Source organism: Sinocyclocheilus anshuiensis, unplaced genomic scaffold (genome assembly GCF_001515605.1).
Source record: "Sinocyclocheilus anshuiensis isolate Anshui unplaced genomic scaffold, SAMN03320099.WGS_v1.1 scaffold292, whole genome shotgun sequence".
Taxonomy (NCBI): domain Eukaryota; kingdom Metazoa; phylum Chordata; class Actinopteri; order Cypriniformes; family Cyprinidae; genus Sinocyclocheilus; species Sinocyclocheilus anshuiensis.
The window spans coordinates 716,869-738,682 of record NW_015555757.1 but is presented as its reverse complement, the minus strand read 5'-3'; the positions used below and the strand labels follow the sequence as shown (position 1 = coordinate 738,682).

The following is a 21,814-nucleotide window of genomic DNA, read 5'->3' as shown; positions in this document are numbered from 1 at the left end:
ACAGACACATTCTGGGGACACCAGAGACTTATATTACATATTGTAAAAAGGGACATAATATGTCACCTTTATAATTCTTTTTATATAATATTTTATTTCTGTTATGGCAAAGCTGAAATTTCAGCAGTCATTATTTCAGACTTTAGTGTCACGTGATCCTTCAGAAATCATTCTAATATGATATAATAAAATAATATAATAAGGAATATAATAACAATATATATATATATATATATATAAAGTCGAATGACATTTCTAATTCTGTGAAAATACATGTGCAAAGTAAATTATCCAGTGCTATATATATATATATATATATATATATGTATATATAATTTTTTTTACAGGATTCTTTGATGAGTAGTAAGTTCAAAAAGTAAGTTCTTTTTATTTGAAATGGAAATCTTTTGTAACTTTGTCGGTACGGTCAAAAAAAAAAAAAAGAGAGAAAAGAAAATAAAGCAATAGTTGCCTGCTTCCATCCCAGATGAAGAGATGTGCAATATTGCAGCCTTTCCTTGCTTCAATTACTAAAACAAGCTCAAGAGAGTCTAACGGACCCTCCCTCTCTTTCCTGCTCCTTGTCTTCCTGTCTCGTGGCAGTAATGAAAGTTCTGTGTGTTCTTCTGTGGCAGTAGATGGGGAATAAATGTGTCTTATTGAAAGCCTTATCGCCAGTCAGCGCGCTGAGGTCATATTTCCTCCCTGCTGATTCGCACCATTTAAATGATTGTGTATGTGAAGCCAACAGCGAAGCGGAACCTCAGAAAATAAATGTCCCAGGATATTAAGCGTCCTGCACTTCCTTGTTTTGTTTTGATGTTTTCAAATCATGGTTTTCCCCATTTCCAGTGTTTTTTTTTTTTGGCATGCTTTTTTAATTATTTTGATCAAAGTTTCTGAACCATGGAAAATGTGCAAAATGAAGGATCTCAGCGGACCGTTTTTAATATCAACAATGGAATATATAAAAGACGAAGGGAACATGAACATCACAGGCTCAGCTTTGCTATGGTGTATGTAACTTGATTTTTTTTTAGAAAACTGTGTGCCACAGAACTGTCTGTATGAGTGTGAATGAGATATCGGAGCGTAACTAATTATAGCTTCAGCCTTCCGCAGCCAGCGATTTGCCAATTCTCATACTTCTCACTGTCTCTTTTCACACTGCAGTCATCTAAGCCTCATTCAGCCCCAAGTGACCTGGCCCGCTTGGCCGTTTGCACTGCATTATGGGGCATTTAGCTGTCCGCTCCTTCTATTACTTCTCAGCTAGAAAGCTGGAGACCTTTGGACCTCACGCTGATGCTGTTTCTTCTTTGAGAGGATGGGAGTCTTTACGCCTTCGGCTGCATTAAGATGGAGATCGGTTCTCCCTTCACACTCCGGGCTGATTGCTGTCTCTGCTTATTGACCGCCTCTCTTCATCTCCTCCTGCTTCCCTTTCTGGATTTATTTCCCCAGACGGGCATGGTGGTATTAAAGGCATTGGGGGGAAAGAGTAGGAGTAGTGCGTGGTATTATTTAATGGCTCTCTAATGAATATGGGCCCATGCTGCTGTGGAGCATAGTGCTGATGCTAACCCAATAAAAGCAGATTATGAGGGGGATCCATCAGCAGGTAATGAACCGGTCTGGACAGTTCTGTGCTAACTCAGGCTATAATGGACCTACTTGTTCAGCTTGAGCTCTGTGGACGCATGCTGCTGACAGCACTACTTCCATACTGGGACAAAAGGAAAGTAATCTGTCTTGTCCCTTCCTCTTCCTGAAAACTCCCTCACCACCGTCACCTGCTCCAAAGGAATATTCTGGGTTTAATACAAGTTAAGCTCAACCGACAGCATTTGTGGCTTGTGTTGAATACCAGAAAAATAAAAAACAAGGTTACCGTGAGGCACCTACAATGGACGTTAATGTGGGCCAATTTTTTTGTTATCTTATGGCAGAAATGTGAAGCTTGTAGTATTATTAAAGCATGAATTTTTCTGTTAAGCATGTGTTATTTGATCTGTAAAGCTGTTTAAATCATTATTTTTGCAGACGTCCTAGGGATTATGGCATGACATCGTCATGGCACGTTCTGACATTTCATAGACCATGACATCATATTGTTTACGTCATGTTAGGGTTGTGCCGATAGACGATGCCATCGTCCATCGCCAATGGCTGACAAACATCACGATGTTGAGCCGGCATCATCTTTGTCGTGAACTGAGCGCGGAAAGTGAAGTATGCCCGGGCCTTTAGTGGTCAGCTGCTACAGAGCATGGCAAAATCGAAATTGTTGATGAGATGAAGACGAAAATATCTAATGGAAAATGAGAATGTTATGTTTTTAATGATATAATTGTTTTAAATGTTTTGGCAGGTGGCCATCTAGCAACCCCCCCCCGATGTCATCGTCCATCGTGATGTTTCACTGTAGACATTGTCTGATGCCAGTTTGGTAGACATCGCCCAACCATACATCGTGTTACTATACTTGAAAAACGGACAATTTTAACGTTTAAGGATTGGCCCCATTCAGTGTCAGTGCCTCACTGTAACCCAGGATAGAATTTAGAATTATTAGAATTAATGAATTCCAAATGATATTATGTTTGTATTATTTCTGCTATATTTTTTAAAAACGGACAGACAGAGAGGAAATAAAACCTAAAAGTGAAGTAATAACAAATTTGAAAGACCTCATGAAATCAGAATTGGAGTTTTGTGGCCTGTAGTCCCTGTCTGTTAGCTGTTTCTATTTCTAATCTATCAGTATTTTTTTTTTTTATCTAGTCAATTAATCTAACAATTATTTTTTGGACAGCTAAATCTATCACTTATTTTCTTGATTAGGTGATTAATGCTTTGGTTAACTTAACAATAAATAATAACCGTAACTTCTGCCATTACGTTTTTAATGTTTTATTTAAACTATTTCTCATAAAAATTCTTTACAAATAAAACATTTCCAACATAGACAAGAAAGTGCCAAGGACAAGGAATGACAAGGTCAAGTCAAAATTAATTTTTGTAATCAACATTATGCCACAAATGCTGTTAGTTGAGCTTAACCCTGTATATTCATTTTACTCGCTCACCCATGCTGCTTTTTCTCTATTCCTCCATATCTTCCACTTCATCTTCTTCCTGTCTGTCTGTCTGTCTGTTTTTTTTTCTCTCTCTCTCTCTGTATGGTAGGGATTGTGCTGTCACTTATGTGATGATGCAGAAATTGAGTAAGAACCTTGGCCCTAACACATCCATGGCTTCCCTTCCTCTCTCTCCTGCCCAAAGAGAAAGAGGCTTTGTGGGACTCTGTGGAGGCGCAGAAGCGTTTATCTGGCCCAGAGCCAATAATATTCTTGCTGAGAGCACATATGAAGTTTTTTCCTCAACCAATACAGTGTTATTTTTTGGTATTTCACACAACATATTAATCATAGGAAGGTATAATTAGAAGGAAGTGCATAATTAGAGAGGAACTGTGTTTTCAGCCTTTATCTTCAGCATTCTGTCTTCATGATTGCACACTGAAGCTGCTGTTGCAATCAATATAACACTAAAGTGGACTCAAAACGACTTAATTATGAGTCAAAAGACGTCACTTGTTAGCTTGCAGTTCTCACACACCTTGTTGAACATCGACTGCTATGCTTTTTTGTTCTTTTTGCTTTGATAACAGCAGCGATATGGGATTTTGAATGTGTTTCATATCCCTGTTCAAATCACAATAGCTTTTCAAAATAAAATGTTTTTTTTTTCATCACAGTTGTGCAGTCCATTATGCAAGCAGTAATTGAACCACTTAAGGTATTTTGTCATATCACAAAAAATGCCCCCCTGACAATACAATCGTTAATGAAACTAAAAATAGAAATCCACATTATTGAACTTTGCTGAGCTTTTATATACGTGTATGTAAACATACGAGCAAGCTTTTCAAACATAACCATCTGATTGATGCAGTTATTTGCAGTGTCTACACTTGTGAGCTAATTCTATTGATTTGAGGCAGTCTTGGTCCATAGCCAAATGACAAACTCTGAGTACAGATTCGGCAGATGGTCTCACTTCTTACATTTGTGGAGTCTTCTGGAACATCTGGAAAAGTCTGGGCTATTTTTACCCACCAAATGTGTCCTTGATGATAGATGTGACTGCTGATAGTGCAACTAAACCAAGATACATGGGTCCTCTTCCTGATTTGTATATTTTTGCAACCAATTATTGTCTTGTTTTCCTGTTAAAATATTTAAGCATCCTTAAAACAGGATATATTCACTTGAAAAGTAAAACTAGTTAAGTTATTTCCAATATATATACGGTATATATATATATATAAATCTTGAATTAAGTTCTTACTCCTCTGGCAAGAAAATGTTTTGCTTTTTATGCATACATTTTACTGAGGTTTACATGAAAAAATAATGCCAATGGGCTAACAAACATAAACTTAATTCTCAAGATATATTCTCTGAAAACAAGTCTTAATACAGTATCTTAAGCAATTTTGCTTCACAAGTGAATTTGTTTTATTAATGTTATAAATGTTTTACTTAAAAACCGGCAGAAATACTGATTAATAAAGTTGTGTTTTTGCAGTGTTCAGATATGTGTGAATGCATCAGTATATAAATTTTGCTTTTCCCAGTTTCCCACAGGCTGAATAATTAGTCACTCTATAGTGATCGCTGCAGCCTATTAATTCTGATTTCTCTTCTTCGCTCTTTTTCCTCTACTTTATCTCTCTCTCTCATTCTATTTCAATTGCTTTCTTTTACCCTCTCGTCCTCTCTCTCTCCTCTGCCCCTGCAGAAGTCCTCTGATGCTGCTTTGCCTTCAATATCATCTCCTTCTTCGCAAGCAGCTGAGAAAAGCATCCTGGAGGTACTGTAGCATTGTGCTTCTCTGTGCTGTGCTCATCTGTGTGGTTCACTGATCTTGGTGCTGTGCATTCTCGAGGATGCATCCCAATTTGCATACTTTCTATCCTAAATAGTATGCTAGCTTAGAATGATTGCATTTCAAATGATATTATGTTAAAAAATATGCCAAACGTGCCCAAATTGCGTACTATTGCAGCTACATTTTGAAGTATGCATCCATGAAAATTAAATGTAAAGAAATAACAAATTTTTAAGACTTAATGCAATCAAAATTGGGGTTCTGTGGCCTTTAGTCCCTGTCTGAAGCTATCTAAATGCAAGTGTACTTCTAATGTTTAGCTTTAAGCAGGAAGGAAACAAACCCCAAAAAATTTGATGTATTAGCAAATTTTTATTATTTTATTTTTGAAAGGTTAACCCCTTTAATATGCGCTTAAGATGCATTTTTTTGAAGTGGTAGTTTATCACTTGTAGTCTTACTACATACACCAAATGCGCTTTCACATCACTAACAAAGTAGTATGCGAATTGGGATAGACCTCTGTGTGCTGTTAATCAATCACTCAATCAGTGTCCTATGATATAATGTGTTATGCAATCCCTGCACCGGCACAAATGTCCATGCTTTTGCTGGTTAGTGCTAGACAAACATATTTTAGCTGGTCAAGTTGGACAACCTGCACATTTGGTCAAGTCTGGTTGGGGCAACAATTAACAAATAACAACAATTATTATTATTATTATTAGTAGTAGTAGTAGTAGTAGTATAAATTATAATAATGAATAATATATATAATAATGTGTACTTGAATATACTTAAACTTGAGTAAAAAAAAAATATATATATAATACAAAAGAATAAAGTCATATATATACTTAATTTGTAAAATGAAGTGTGTAAAGCGAATGTAATTGCACCAATTAGAACTGTCTGACTATTGACAGTTTTGGCAACAGATTAAACGGCCTGTAAGAACGTTAATTTAAACCAAACAAAGGGCAAGGAGAGAGAACCTATAGAAATCTCACGGACGGGTTCACATTCATTGTTGAAAAGTGCTGTGGTTGTGTTTGAGTGTATGTGTGGAGTCTGTTGCCTCTGTGCTCTGCTGTGGAAAGGAATCGATAGCACAGCTCTGTCAGCATGCAGAGGGGAAATCGAATAATCAATGTGCCCATAAAGAGCTCCAAACGGCCGATCCGCACCTCTCCTCCAGGCCTGTTCTCCATTTGTTCCGTCTGCTGGTAATCATAGTGCCAGTCAGACACACCACCACGACTGCAGAAAACCCACTCTGATCCCTCACTCCCACACCTGAACTGACCTCTCGCTCAGTGTTTTTGCAGTAGCAATTGATTCGCACTGAGAGAAAAGGAGGGCTGATGGTTCAATATCAAGGCCAACCCTTTATAATGAATTTGTTTGACTTTACCATAGTGATGGGAATTTTAAATGGTGCACTTTGTTAAAAGCCTTGGCAAAACTGTATATGGGTGTTGTTTTCAACCACAGACATGTGATATATTACGAGTACATTTTATTTACGCTTGCCTCAAACCTACACCTGTATTCTTAAGCTAAAAATAAAAAAACATCATAAAAATATGAAGTTTTTTGTGAACATGGTGACAGCTCATATGTGCACCTCCACACACACTAAACCCGAGCACTGATGTAGAACAAACTACATTCAGTTGGCTGTAGTGGATGGTTCTAACAGAGGCAGTCAGGTTTATATTTTTTATCTGTTGGTATTTGATAGAATCCATGATGCCATCTATTTGAACAAGATGTCCAGGACCTCCGGCAGAAAAATAGGTCCACAACATTAAACATACAGCAGTATATTTAACCTTGGACATGGGGTACTTTTTATCCCTGTTTGCACCAAACCCATCTGGTGGGTTTGCTAACAAAGCTTTTTTTTAGTTTCATCTGACCATAGAAGCCAGTCCCATTTGAAGTTCCAGTCGTGTCTGACAGCTGAACATGCTGGAGTTTGTTTTTGGATGAGCGAGGATTTTTCTTGAAAACCTCCCAAACAACATGTGGTGATGTAGGGGCTGTTTGATATATGCTTATATATTTAGGATTTCTGACCCCAAGACTCAACTAATCTCTGCAATTCTCCAGCTGTGATCATTAGGACAATACTGACACATGTCCTCTTCCAGGCATGTAACATCTTTAATTGATTTGAACTTCTTAATTATTGCCCTGATGGTGGAAATGGGGATTTTTAATACTTTAGCTATTTCTTCCGCAGTGTGCCCATAATTGAAGAAAACTAAATGTAGTGCATTTGTGTGTGTGTGTGTGCGTTTTAAGCTGTGGTAGCCATATTTAAGCTATCAAAATACAGGCCTCAACACAAAACTGTAAGTCAAAACCTTCCCCCCCCCTTCTTCAATTTCTTCTTTGTGTATGCGTGATGTGTTTGTGTGTCTTGTGTGTGCAAACTCTTAAATGTGGTTTTTCATAATTTTCTTTTCCTCATTCTGACACAGAAGGAGAGAGAGAAGAAAAAGGAGGAGAAGAAGAGGGAAAAGGACACAGATAAAGGGAACAAGCCAGCAGGTTTTGAGAAGGTAATCAGCCTCATTACTGACCAAATAGACTGGAGCCATTACCCTTTTTAATGAATCTGTGTTTATGAATCAGTTGAAGATAGTGGTTAAACAGATCGTAGTTGATCCGTGATCCGTACGGACAAAGCCCCACGGTTCGGCACGCATGTGATCCGCGGATTAATTGCAAAATTTAACCATAATAGAGTATAAGCTTATCATTTGTTCGTATTTACACAAGCAAGCGAATTTTAAACAATTCCAGAGAGAAAAGGCGAAAGGGAACTCGATACGTTACTCGCGCGCTGTTCTCTACGCGCACACGCGTTTCAGATGACGCGCAAACACCGAACTGAATCCTCTTCTGAATCCTCTGATCAGACACATACATTTAAATTATGACAAAATACCCATCTCGACAATCACTCAGGTAAACGCAGTCAGTTATGTCTCAAGTGAATGAAAACAGTTGAGAAAGAAATCGGATGTGATGTGTAATGTGTTTCATTATATCGGATCCGTGCATCTGGTCTTAAAGGGACAGCGGCCTATAAATACTGCTGCTGTCATTAATGATCATCAAACAACAAAACAGCTGTGATAAAAATCTATATTTAATTTATACAGTGAACACTATGCGGTGTTATTTTCCCTAATTATTACATTTCTGTATTTGAATACTACCAACCTTATTTTATTTGTAACATATTCTGTTGTATTTATCTATGCTTGTAATTTGTGAATTTATTCTTATTTTTACTGGCTGTTCTCTTGTCTCTTTAATCGTGTTTAAACTTTCTTAGTTAATCTAGTAGTATTTGCTGTGGTATCAAAGAAGTACTTCGCTTTAAGTAATAAATGGAAAGCAAGTTAAATTGAAATAATTTTCTTTTCTTGCTGACCCGAAAAATGATCCGATCCGTGGGTCAAAAACCGTAATGTGATCCGAACCGTGAGATTTGTGATCCGTTGAACCACTAGTTGAAGACATTGTGTTTGGAATGCAGGTGCTCGATGCTGGACCATGAGGGAAATGCTTTACAAATATTTTTGCTGTATTTTTCTTGATTTTGAGTTCTTACATTTTTTTAACAAATCTGAGATTTTGAGAATCAAACAAGCCAGTGTTCAGTGACCATAAGGAAGATCACAGTCCTGTCTCTCCTATAAAATCAAACACCCTGAGCACTGGAGTTTAATTTGTCTTGCATATTCATATGTCTCTTTGCAGGAAATTGGATCATTAGAATCTCCAAGTTCATTTTAGTTAAAAACCTTGTGGGAGATTGCGTATTGATGGTGGTGAGAATGTCAGATAGTTGAGAAACTTTATGCAAATAAGGTGATACAGACAGATTCTGTGCTGAAATCACATTGACACATTACTATCATTACTATTACATAATTCAGATTTCTAATTGATTTTGCACATTTTGATTGTGGCTAGAATGTGGTCGAGTTGGGAAAAAATCTGTTAATTTGTTACATTGATACTGTAGATCATGAGTTTTGAAATTATTATAGTTTCATTCTGCTTTCAAAAATCAGAATTAGTCATGATTTTATTCTTTTGACGGATTTTAACAGTAAGAATAGTTTTGAGTTTGTTTTTTTGTGGTTGGTCAGGTTAGTTGCATGTTTTTGAAAGAAGACTCCTATACTTACCAAGGCTGCATTTATTTGATCAAAATGCAGTAAAAACAGTAATATTGTAAAAAAATAAGTTATTTAAAATAGCTGTTTTCTCTTTTAATATATTTTAAAATGTAAATTATTGATTTGAGGTCAAAGCTGTTCAAGAATAATTTCTTATTATTATCATCAGTGTTGAAAACTTAATATTAATATATAATACTGTTTTATTAATATATAATACTTAATACTAATGTTTTTGTGAAAACGTGGTTACATTTTTTCAGGATTCTTTAAATGTAAACTTCAAAAGAATAGCATTTATTTGAAATAATTGTTTTTTCTTTACTGTCATATTTGGGGGAAAAAATCTTTCACAAAACTGTATGTAGATTTGGTGATTTGACTTTATTTCTTACTGAATAACACAACACTTTCAGAATAACAATCAAACTTGTATTAGATTTACACCATACAGAAATGAAGTTTGCATTATTCCAACTGTAATCTAGCACGTATACGAAACGACTTTAATGATCATGTATTGATCGCAATCATAGTCCGCACGGAAACAGCCACACTGCTGTTCATTTTACCAACAAACCCCCAGAGCATCTGATCTCTAGCGCTTTGAGCGGTATCGAGCGGGTTTCTTCCGAGTCAGTGGACACGTAGGGTAACAGAAATTGCAGGCTTGACTTCATCTCTCTGTACTGCAGAGATGTTGAGCAAATAAGCAAACACTTAGATGTGCTGAAATAGCCACAGCAGCAATAATTTAAATTTTGCGCCTAGTCCACACAACTCTGCAGCACAAGAAAAAAAAAAAAACCCTGAACAGGCATCTTACATTTGTACTTGTGTAACAATCCGCTCAATTCAGGCACCTTGTTTTCCTTCGGGCAACACTTCATAACCACACACAGTCACACACACCTTCCCCTCCCCTGAAGCACAGTTTGGGGTCATCTGGGATCGTAATGCAGAAAACACGCAGAGAAAAAGGCATTTGAAATTGCTGTGTGTTGTGTGTGAGAGAAAAGCGAGACTGCGAGGCCATTAAGAATGTGTATTATTGTCATCCAGCTGTCAGAGAGCACAATGGAGGTATTTGATTGGCAGGCGAGAGGACGAGCATGGCTGGCCCTGAGTGAGAGTGGAGAAGGAGTCACGGAGAGAGCAGAGTGCTTCACTTTTTCTTCAGTGGTGTCTTGTGTTTTCTGTTACTTTCCTACTCTCTGCATGGCTTTTTATTCTACATGCCCTGTTGTCCTGCTGAGTGGTTCTCAATTAGCTTTGCTTCAGGATTTCACATTGGACATACACTGGCAACTCACTAGCATATAAAATAGGAAAATGCAAAACTTGTTGATTGGTTGCCTGAATGATTAGTTAACTGGTTGTCTTAAATATGCTGGTTTCAGGTTGAACTTGTTTTAGGGGGCTATAAGTAGCACAACGATGTGGAAGAGAATTCATGGGATCACAAGATGTATTTTTAACAGTTTTAGACCATTTTTTATTTGACATCTTAAAAGTGCAACACTCATGGTAGGATGCTCAAAATGAAATGACCTATATTAGAGGCACTTTAAAGGAAGAATTTAAGGTCGCAAGTTTTCCAAAAGGGTGTGAAGTATGACTTGTAGAATTCAACAGTTCAGCAGTTGGGTTTCCTATGTGTCCCATTCATTTTCTCCATGGAGGAATTGAATTAATGATAAACCTTTTGAATACAAACCTATTGTGAGCAAGGCTGTTAATTGATGCTTATGTTGAAGCCATCAGCTTGCATTATTTTACCTTTTTTTTTTTTTTCAATAATTGTGTTTAAAAGTGGTATTCCTGATGGAAAAAAACTCCACTAATCCAAGAATCACATTGAGCAAATCACACCAAAATAATTTTATTGCATCCACTCACTCGCATGAAAATATATTGTTTATAATCAAAATCTTTAAATGAGTAGTTTTATTTGCCCATGGTTTTTAATTTTTGTAATTTGCAGTGCTTAATGGGTTCGTAGTTACTTACTTCATTAAAGCTGTCTTGTACCTAAAAAGTGCACAGTCTAGTCTTGTTTTTTTTTTATCTCTTTAACAAAGAAAATCGTTTTTTTTTTTTTTTTTTATGTCCTATGTGAAAAATACTTGAGGAACCAAAGCCATTGAAAAAGTGGGCAGCACTGTTGCACTCTATTGATTTATTAAAATGGCAGCAATAGTAGTATTACATATTCAAGAACCTATTCAATATATTATTAATAATAATATACAATATACCTGACTTCCATCAAGTAACATAGTTTATTTCATTAACTGTAGGCGGTTTTATTGGTTGCCAAGAAACTTATTGCATCTGTTCACTTTAATATAGAATGTGTGCACAGGTGTGCCGGTTTGTATTTTTATTTATTTATTTATTTATTTTTTGGTTTGAATGAGACTTATCCAATCTAATATAGAAACAGAAATATTAGTGTAATAAGTGTGTCATCATTTGTAAACACAATAAGCAGAAGTGTGTTTTTCCCACCAGTCTACCACACAGAACAAAAATTAGGAAGTGTATTGTATTATTATCAGCCATATTACAGTGACAGATAAACTGCTCCATAATACCGTAGAGTGTGGTTGGATGCACAGCCTTTGAAAGTCAACTATGAATATGGCAAGCATTTTCTCTTCACTTTTAAAAAGTTGCTGTAATTCTTCACAATAGCTTAGAAAGGGGGGTCCATGTTTTATGAAACCTCTATTTTGAACCTCGAATGGCAAATTTGTTCTTGATGTGGAATGTAAGTCATGACCTCTTTAATCCATCTATTGTGTGTTGGAGGGTTAGCCTTTTTCCAATCTAAAAGAATTAAAAACCTTGCTAAAAGTGAAGTAAAGGCAATAACTGTGTACATATCTTTCCTAAGCTCTATACCCTCAGGTCTGGCACCAAAAATGACTATTAAGGGGTCAGGATCAACAGATAAGTATTTTTATATGACTCAAAGATCTCCCTCCAAAAGTCTTCCAACTTGGGTTAGTGAAATGTACTCCAAGTCTGTGGAGTATCTTAAATTGGACAAGACCATGTCTAGCACAGGGAGATGAAGAATGTACCTGGCTTAGAGCTTCATCCCATTCTCTCTCCGTAAAGTGTATGCCCAGTCACACTGCCAGGCTGTCCGAATACTGTCTAAATGTTGTGGATCTATGGAGGATATAATAGAATATATACATGATATGAGCTCCCTTGCTGTTTGGATTCAAATCAAGCAACCTTTCAACGGACGAGGAAGGGGGGGTGTCTTATTTGCCTTTAACAGTACATCTTTACAGCTTTCAGAACAAGCTGCAACTCGTTTTTGGCTCACAACCCAATAGTCCACTGTTCTATGCTCTTGCCATTTCTGTCTCAACTATGTGTGGTTGTATAGTATGAAGTTTGAAGTGTGGGTCACAGTGGAGAAGATTGAAAAATGCAGTGGCCTTTGGAAGTCCAGCTGCAATCTCTCCGTTTCCGCTCCACTGAGTCCTGGAAGACGACTAAGCTTTAAGGGAGACAGAGTTAGCACTGCATGGGCACCTTCTGTTCTAGCGCTGTCTCGCGCTGTTCCCAGAGAGACCCGGATGAGATGAAGAGAAAAGAGTGAAAAATGAAGGAATGGAGGGAGAGAACCTGACAGGGCAGTTCAGCACCTTTATACCTTTGGGGCTGGTGCCTGTGGCCATACGGGACAGCTCATGTGTCCTCATTCACACCCTAAACCCGAGCACTGATGTAGAACAAATTACATTCAGTTGGCTGTAGTGGATGGTTCATCTGTCTGCTGTAACAAACCAATTTGAACTTTTTGTTCAAACCGAGGTACCAGAGGCTCATGCTGCATCAATACTAAATCGATACCTTAGGCCTGAGGTTTTCTAACGCCTCAACCCCCCAAATCTCCCCAGCAAAGGGATGATAAGATGTATCTGTTAAACAAATGTACATTATTTTATGAAAACAAAATGTTCTTTGTTGTTCGGCTTTTATTTTATCATTGTACTAAAGCCAAAATAAGTTGCTAACAAGTATAAGTTAACACTTAAATTATTCAGCATTTTATGTTTGTATCTATCTATAAATTATTTATATAGTAAATAAATTATATGTTATATAACACAGCATAATTCCCTTAATAAAATATAAATAATGCCATTTTTTTTTAATTTAATTTAAAAAAAAATTTGATCAAAACATAGCTATGTTTCGACATGAACTTCTGGCTTTACCATTTGCACGTCTGTGGGAAACCTGCTTGAAAACATTTATTTATGAAATTCTGTAAATTTGGTACAGCTAGTGGTGCAGAAATGACACACTGCACCTTTAAGAGTAAGACGAGTCTGCCTGCCCTGATTTTTCTCTTTTCCTGTGTTGAGTGCAAACATCATTCCACAGCTAGCTATCTATCAATCCTTAATTTGGTCATCCCTGAATGGCTGAATGAGATGCCATGCGCGTCTCTTAAAGCGCTCCTGGGAACGGGGGGTGCCTGCCTTGTGGCATCTGATGCATATTTTCCCCCTCGACAGCCTTCATTTGTCTGTCGTTGTGAGTTAATCTCCATACATATTTCCTTCGCCATCAAAGGCGCTTGCTGGTTTATGTTAAAATGAGCCAAGCGAGAACCTTACAATGATATTCATAGCCTCTCCTGAACCTCCTCAATTGTGTGTGTGTGAGACTGTGTTGCTTCTGTCATGCTCCAGCATGACCTCTGCTGATCCAAAGTCTGTGAGTCGTATGTTGAGATTGCCAGAGCTGTGTGTATGTTTTAGGGAGCGTGAAAAAGGAAAAACCAGAGAGATAGCAGCGCTTATCCCAGGTGAATGTGTAGGCTGATTAAAATGGAAGTCTGACTTCATGTCTGACACAACGGTGGGAGTCATTGTGATTCTGCCGCACACAAAAGCCGTCAGACAACATCCTGCCCATGTGAGAGAGAGGTGAACATCTTTTGCTATGTATGATGGTTTTTTTAGCTGCATAAAAACTTTTTAGCTGGTTTGTGTGTTCGCCAGGCTGAGATGATGTAGAACTAAGTAAATTCACTTGGCTGTAGCGGAAGCTCCATCTGTCTGCTGCAGGACTGGATTGATACCAAGACTTTGGCCTCGGTACAGTACCAGCCTTTGGTACTTCAGTATCGATGGCAACAGATTAACAGCCTCGGCCGACTGATTAAATTATTTCAAAAGAATGAATAATTTAGTATTAATAATTTGCTATTAAAGGGGTCATCGTTTGCCACATGCACTTTTACAAGTTGTTTGAACTGAAATGTGTGTTGGCAGTGTGGTTACACAACCACCCTATAATAATAAAAATCCATCCAGTGTTTTTTTTTTTAATCTACTAAAATCTTTACCCCTTTCTCAAATCGAGCCGATCTCAGATGCCTGTCTGTGTGACATCACAAAAACAGGCCCCTCTCACGATAGTTTGATTGACAGCAGCGTTTTAGCACAGACTGGAGTATTTAAGACCCTAAAGAATCATATCAACTTGTGGAAAATGGGCATCCGATGACCCCTTTAATCTCAGTGTTTGTAACATTCACTTGCTTTTTTAAAGAAAGAATCGTTTATTTTGCCATGGTACTGTAGAATTAGCTAATTATCTTGCAAATTTCTAATTTAAGAGTAAATTATACTTTTCTTTTGTTAAAAATCTACCTGGGTGTGATTTATAAATATACTACTGTTCAGTAAGATTTTTTTTTCAGCAGACACATTGAATTGATCAGAAGTGACAGTAAAAACTTTTACATTGTCACAGAATATTTGTTTCAAATAAATGCTGTTCTTTTGAACTTTCTATTCATCAGAATCCTGAAAAAATGTAGCACAGTTACCACAAGAATATTAAGCAGCACTGTTTTCAAATGTTTCTTGAGCCCCAAATCAGCATATTAGAATGATTTCTGAAGGATCATTTGTCACTTAAAAACTGGAGTAATGGCTGCTTAGTTATCACAGAAATAAATTACATTTTAAAATATATTCAAAGTGAAAAGAGTTATTTTAAATTGTAATATTGAACAAAATTATTGATTTTACTGTATTTTTGATTAGGTGCAGTCTTGGTGAGCATAAGAGACTTTTTTCAAAACATTATTAAAATCTTACTGACACCAAATTTTTGAACTGTAATGCAAATTACCGGTTTCAGTAGTTATAATGTCAAATTTACTGAATCCATTAAAAACATTTAATGATTCTTATGCTTCAGTGCTTTTTACATTGCATTGCATTACTTTTTACATTGCCAAACTGTGCTAAATAGTAGCACATTGTAATCTTGGTCAGATACCAAAATTGACAAAATGATGAGATCATATCTGGTATCATCTTATTGATTTGGTGCCACAGTATTTTTTTAGTATCACGTACTGTGCAGCCCTAGGCTGCTTAGTGCTTTTTGCTTTCAGTTCCTCAGCAAATGAAAACGGTCTTTTCGTTTTTTGGCAATAACACAGATACACTTCACCAACTCGATCTCCTCAGCCCTGACTGGAAGTCTTTATGTATTATTAGTGTTGTCAGCTAAGACAAGCATCACTGTTGTTCACACTCTGTGATTTGAGATTCGAACAAATGCCTAACTCAAAGTATTAAACTTTTACAGCTCTCTGTACTGTTTGTGCTACAGTTATCAGTGATACCTTACAACATGGGGCTTGTTGAGGTGAGGTGTGTGATAGTTTTCTAAGTGATCAGACTTCACCTGATGGATGATAAAAGCCCATATACCAGAGTCAAATCTAACGACCAAAATATTGTAGAGACTCAACACCACTCATTTCCTCAAAAATCTAAAAAGCATTTAAGCAAAAATCTATAGTCAGCACCAGCTCATATCCTTTTTCCTTAGAAACACTGCACAGAACAGACGCCGAGAGAGGTGACACTTCTCCGGGAAAGTCAGACCTCGCGTTCGCGGGACAGCACTGGCGAAATCTTAGCTAAGGTTTATCCAAAACCTTAAATAGCTAAGGTTTATCCAAAAAAGTTGCTAGGTTTGTCAGTATGAATATTCTATGGAAAAAAAGCCGCTAAAAGGGTCTGAAAGTTGCTAAATCTAGTGCTAAAGTCGCGCTCGTGTGTGTGAGACGCGGGAGCTGATGGCAGGGGGCAGTGGATATTTGTGGCAGTCAATGTGGATATTGTGGATGAGTTCTTCTGTGTCATCACGTTCTATTAGTTCTACAGCTTCAGTTTTGGAACTTTCACGCTTAGCAACACATACAGCTGTTCCCTCACCACAGTGCAAAGGTGAAAAGGGACCCCTTTCAAACAGTGTCGTGTTCCGAACGTTGTTTAAGTGACACATACCGGATATTGCGGTATTTAAAAAATTCATATAATAACAAAAATAAACACCGGTATTCGGTATGAACCGGTATACCGCCCAGCACTAAATCTAGTCATTATATATGAAAGCAAAGTAGAATTTGAAGCTGTAATCAGCCATGCACTATTCTTATGATTTTTAGACATAATGGTCCCTTATATGGACTGCAGTCTACAGCTGATGGTCTATAACACTCTCTGGAATAGAGCTAATGTAGGATCAATGTTTGATGGAGGCTTGTTATTATGGCGTGCCGCTCATGAATGAATGGATGTGAGTCTGTCTGGCTGTGGGACAAAGGTTGTTCCTTCACATGTTCATGTCTTCGGTCTTTCACTGCTGTAGGAAAAGTACAAATCAATATGTACTGGCTTGTGGTGGACATTTGTGTTTAATATATGAATGCATATAAACTCTAGAGCTGTATGTGCACACACTGAACATGCATTCTAAATGGATTCTAGAGCAGTAGAAGTGGAAAGCTGGCTAATCTTTGGAAAAATATGCAGTGTGCTGACAGTTGGTGTTGGAAGGAATGAAGGATAGAGACGAAAACGCTCAATCCTGTTAGACTGCTCACCTGAGCGCAACTCCGCTTTTACTAAAATTACCTTAATCATAGCCAGGAAAGACAAAATATAAAAGCAAGTAGAAGGAAGTGTAAGGAATTGAGAATTGTTAGAAATCTAGGAATTTACAAATTACATTTGGTACTGTTAAGGTGCTGTGCTTATTACAGTTGGCCTAAGTAATACATTTTTTAATATATTTGTTGGTTACACTTTATTTTAGGGTGTATGTAAGTACTGATTAATGTTAATTAAAAATTTACGTTATTAACAGGGTTAGGATTAGGGTTTTAGTTTAATGTTAGTTCCATGTAATTATGCATAATTTACTGTGATTACTGCAGTAAATACATGTAACAAGGACACTCTAAAATAAAGTGTTACTTATTTGTTTATATCATTTTTGTTTTATATTTTAATACATTTTATATGCTTTATTTTGCTTAGGTCCTGTTATTAATTTTAGTTTATTTTTATTTAATTTTTTATTAAAATTGTATCTTATATTTGCAATTGTATTTATATATTAAGGTTTATATAACTATTTTTATTTATTTGTTTATCTACACCAAGACTCTTTCTGCCTGTCAGTCATGTTGGATGTTTTATATGTGGGAGCAGGAAGTTGAGATCATGTTAGCTGAAGTGGATCATTCAAGCTTGAGCTTCATAAGCCGTTATTAGTTTGTCATGGGAGAACAGCATTTTGCTACCATTGCTTGTCACAGGGATGATGTGCTGCTGCTGCTCTCCATCTCTATTACAGTGCTCTCAGTTGTATAACAGTATCTTTGTAGGGCAGGGTTTTGGAAAGAGAGGCTGTGTCTAATTCAGTAGCTAATGCTGGTGAAAGTTCCAGAATGGCTAACATTGTTTGCAGCACATTTTTAACAACTAAAAATCCCAGTTCCTTTTCGTTTGTGTATTTATTGTATTTTAGGGAAGAATAAACATTTATCAAATAAATGTTATTTACTTCTCTTCCAGCAGCAGTTTCCCAGAATTTTTGGCAACCTGGAGGGTCTGGAGAAAGCAGCAGCTAGTTATCTTGTCTGTTTTTTCCTTTTTAATACTCCAAAGCAGCTTGGAGTTTACTAGATTGCGAACGTTTTTCCAGTGACCCCAGTAGACCATTTCTGGAGGGCAGCGACTGCCCGAGTAACTCTTCCTGCCCGGTCGTCTCTCATTAAAACTCAGTGAGATGCTCATTAGGGTTTAAGTGGAATTCGTATGAAAAGCTCTCTCTCTGCGCTAATGAAGGCTGCCGTACCACAATTGTTTTCATTTGCAGCGACTCTCCCTGAATGCAATCAGAAATGCTTTTCAAGGCCAGCAGGCAAGGTAACTGCACAAATTATCTCTGCATTTACACACCTCACTCTTTTTTCCCCTGTCATGTCTAGAATTTGTAAACGTTTTGTCGATATAATAATAAACCATCCACTACTGCTATGCTCAACATCATCTCCTCTTGCTCTCATTGGTGTGTTAGGCTAGGCTAGCATCTGCTTTCTCTCTGGAGTTAGCGCCCACACAACATCGTACGCTGTGTGTGAATCCACATGTGGTGTCCGCAGCATGTTCCTGTGTGTGTTTTTTGGCTCTGTGTTGCTGATCGAGAGTTGAAAAGACAGTCTCACTTCTTTCAAACACCTGTCTTGCTTACTCGCTCACTCGTCCTCCGTTCTTTTCCCTTTGGAAATGAAACTTCGGTTTCGTTTTTTCCCCCATTTGAGCAGTGATTAAATTATCAAAGAAACAACAAGCAGTGTTTGCCGCACTGTGTTTTTGTTTGGTACACATGCATGTACGGTTGTCTCTGTGTGTGTGTAGTATTCTGGGAGTTGTGTCGGCCGTATTGTATGAATTGAGAAGCCATCTGTTCACCTGAGAATCGCGTTGTGCATTTGTGAGACAGTGGAGTAAGCGTGGGGATACGTGGAAAGCTCCACAAATTAATCACACTCTGTGTTTGTCCTTTCAAGTGCATGTGTGCACGCATTTCTTGCTCACATCTTTCCATCCCCCTGCTGTTCTTGTGGCAGTCTTGCTGTCAGGGGACTGTGAGCAGTAGGAGTGGAGGAATTTCCATATTACTCGAACATACACACAGGTTTACTTGATTCCGTGTGGAATAGAACACATCAAGATGTGCAGTCTGCTGCTGGGGAGACAGAGGCCCTTTCCAGCCTAGAGATGGATGCAGTTTTTAGAGCCCCTGCTTCATAATGTGCCTCAAACCCAGTGGCTCTTAACCTTTTTGACTCAAAGGCCTCTGTTGTCCAACACAATATTGAAAGGCCATCCAACCGTCCATATAGGTTCAGATATTTCGGTAACATTTTAGATTGGGGAATACTATTTACTATTAACTAGTTGCTTATTAGCATGCATATTATTAGCATTTTGGCTTCTTATTAGTTTCTATAAAGCACATATTTATGCCTTATTCTGCATGACCATATTTTAGATCCCTTAATCCTACCCCATACCTAAACGTAACTATTAATAAGCAGCAAATTAGGAGTTTGTTCAGGGAAACTCTTAGTTAATAGTGAATGTGTTCCCTATTCTAAAGTGTTAGCTGCCAAATTATTGATGCTTCCCTGCTTGTTAAACTGGCAAAATGAGTTTCCTTGTCAGGAACTGTGATTTTGAGACAAGAGGTCCATTCTTTTTGTCTGAATTGGTTGATGATTTGACATAATATCAAAACATACATTTGACAGATCCTTTAAGAAACTTCATTTGTTTAAGTGTCTAAAAGCTGTACTTGAATTGGAAATGGTTGCCTGACATAGCTGGGGACTTTTCTGTGACGCCCATCAGGTGACTTGCCTTGAAAAAGACAAGGTGTTACTCAACAGAGAATATGCAGCACTCATCACCTCCTCCCAGGAGCCTCTTGCTGAGATGTCAAAGGATTGGTAGGGGTCAGGGATGTATTAGGATGGCACTAAGATCCCATAGTTCAATGAGTTCAGGGGCTTTGACACAGTAACATCTACATGCTAATAGAGCAGGACCTGCTGTTAGCATTATGCGTGCATTTAATTGAATAGTTGCTATTGTGTATAGAGGTACAACCCTGAACACTGCACTTAATGTAGACACACACACGTGCATCTCACTGATACAAGGCTGCCTGAGTGTTTCGTGTTGACATTTATGTGTGTGTGTGTGTGTGTGTGTGTGTGTGTGGTCTGTGCTCTTGTGTATGTGGAGTGCCGGCAGGTGATATTTTTCCTTTGTAGTCTTTGTGATGTAAAATGCATAATTAATGCAGATGAGATATTTAAAGCTCAAGGCCTGGCACTAACCAGTGTCATGCATATCTTCTTTCTCTCGCTTACTCGTTCTCTCTTTCTTTTTTGTGTACACTAAAAGTTTGGGGTAAGATTTTTTTGTCTTTTTTTTGATAGAAGCCTCTTATGCTCATCAATTAATTTAATCTGAAATACAGTAAAAATTTTAATATTGTGAAATAGTATTACAATTCAAAATAACTGTTTTCCGTGTTAATATAAAAAAAAAAAAAAGTAATTTATTTCTGTTATGACTGCTGAATTTTCCGCAGACATTACTCCAGTCTTCAGTGTCACATGATCCTTCAGAAATCATTCTATGTCAATTTGGTGCTAACGAAAAATTTGTCATTATTATCAATGTTGAAAATAGCTGTTGCTTAAAGGGGTCATGAACTGAGAAATCAAAATTCCCTTGATCTTTTGAAATATAAGAGGTCATTGTACTATAAGAACATCCTGTAAGTTTCAGAACTCAAAACTTTCTCGTTAGTCTAAAAACAGCTTATATTGAAGCCAATCTGCCAAAACGAATGTGCCACTTTATGACGTAATAGTGTGGCTAAACCCCGCCTCCACAGTAGAAGATCAACGCCTGCTTCTACATCACTGCCTGTTTAGCTCCACCCACCAATTCACACACATAGTGTAAATAACGAGAGAGGCAAACGCAGGTCTATGCAGAAATCAAACGATAAAGATGGCTCCGAAGACAACAAGATGCTGTACAGTGCCAAGTTGCGGAAAAACGCAGTCTTTGCATTGCCGTCCTTCTGATTTTTACAGCGGATTCATTTACAAACAAGGCACAATTCGACACAGGATTTTCAGAAATATTGAAACTAAAAGACGATACTGTGCGGAATATATTGGATCCAACAGTAATGTTGCACCACACAAGTGTGAGTAACTGTTTTTATTACGTGGTCACTATTGCACTATTGCAGATCGTTTGATATGTACTGAGTATTTATGCGTTTTTAACCTAAATCACAGCAGCGTCCATCTGTGAAGGATGTAGGCTGTCAAATATACACAACTGTTAGCCAATCATAGCAGTTGGGGGTTCGGTGCCTTGCTCAAGGGTCTCACCTCAGTCATGGTATTGAGGGAGGAAGAGAGCGCTGGTCATTCATTCCCCCCACCTACAATTCCTGCCGGACCTGAGACTCGAACCCGCAACCTTCGGGTTACAAGTCCGACTCTCTAAACGTTAGACCACGACTGCCCCTAAAGGGCACCTATTATGCAAATTCTACTTTTACATGGTATTTGGACATAAATGTGTGTTATCAGTGTGTGAACACAACCACCCTACAATGATAAAAATCCACCCACTCCTTAATTTTTAATCCATATTAAACTAAACCAGTCTCATTAGGCATGCCGTTTTGATTCTCTTAGCATTGCACAATGCACAATGTTTAGGCCCCGCCCACGGCCGTTGACTGACAGTCCTGCATTACCGTAG

The 21,814-nt window shown here is 37.6% G+C and overlaps 1 protein-coding gene across 1 annotated transcript in view; it reads left to right on the top strand.

Moving 5' to 3' along the window:
• LOC107673859 (stromal membrane-associated protein 1-like) overlaps positions 1-21,814 on the top strand; it is a 113,423-nt gene that overhangs the window by 42,063 nt on the left and 49,546 nt on the right. Inside the window, exons 5-6 of the mRNA XM_016467669.1 lie at positions 4,807-4,878; positions 7,386-7,466. Coding sequence (XP_016323155.1) covers positions 4,807-4,878; positions 7,386-7,466 — 153 coding nt within the window. The remainder of the gene's footprint in view (positions 1-4,806; positions 4,879-7,385; positions 7,467-21,814) is intronic.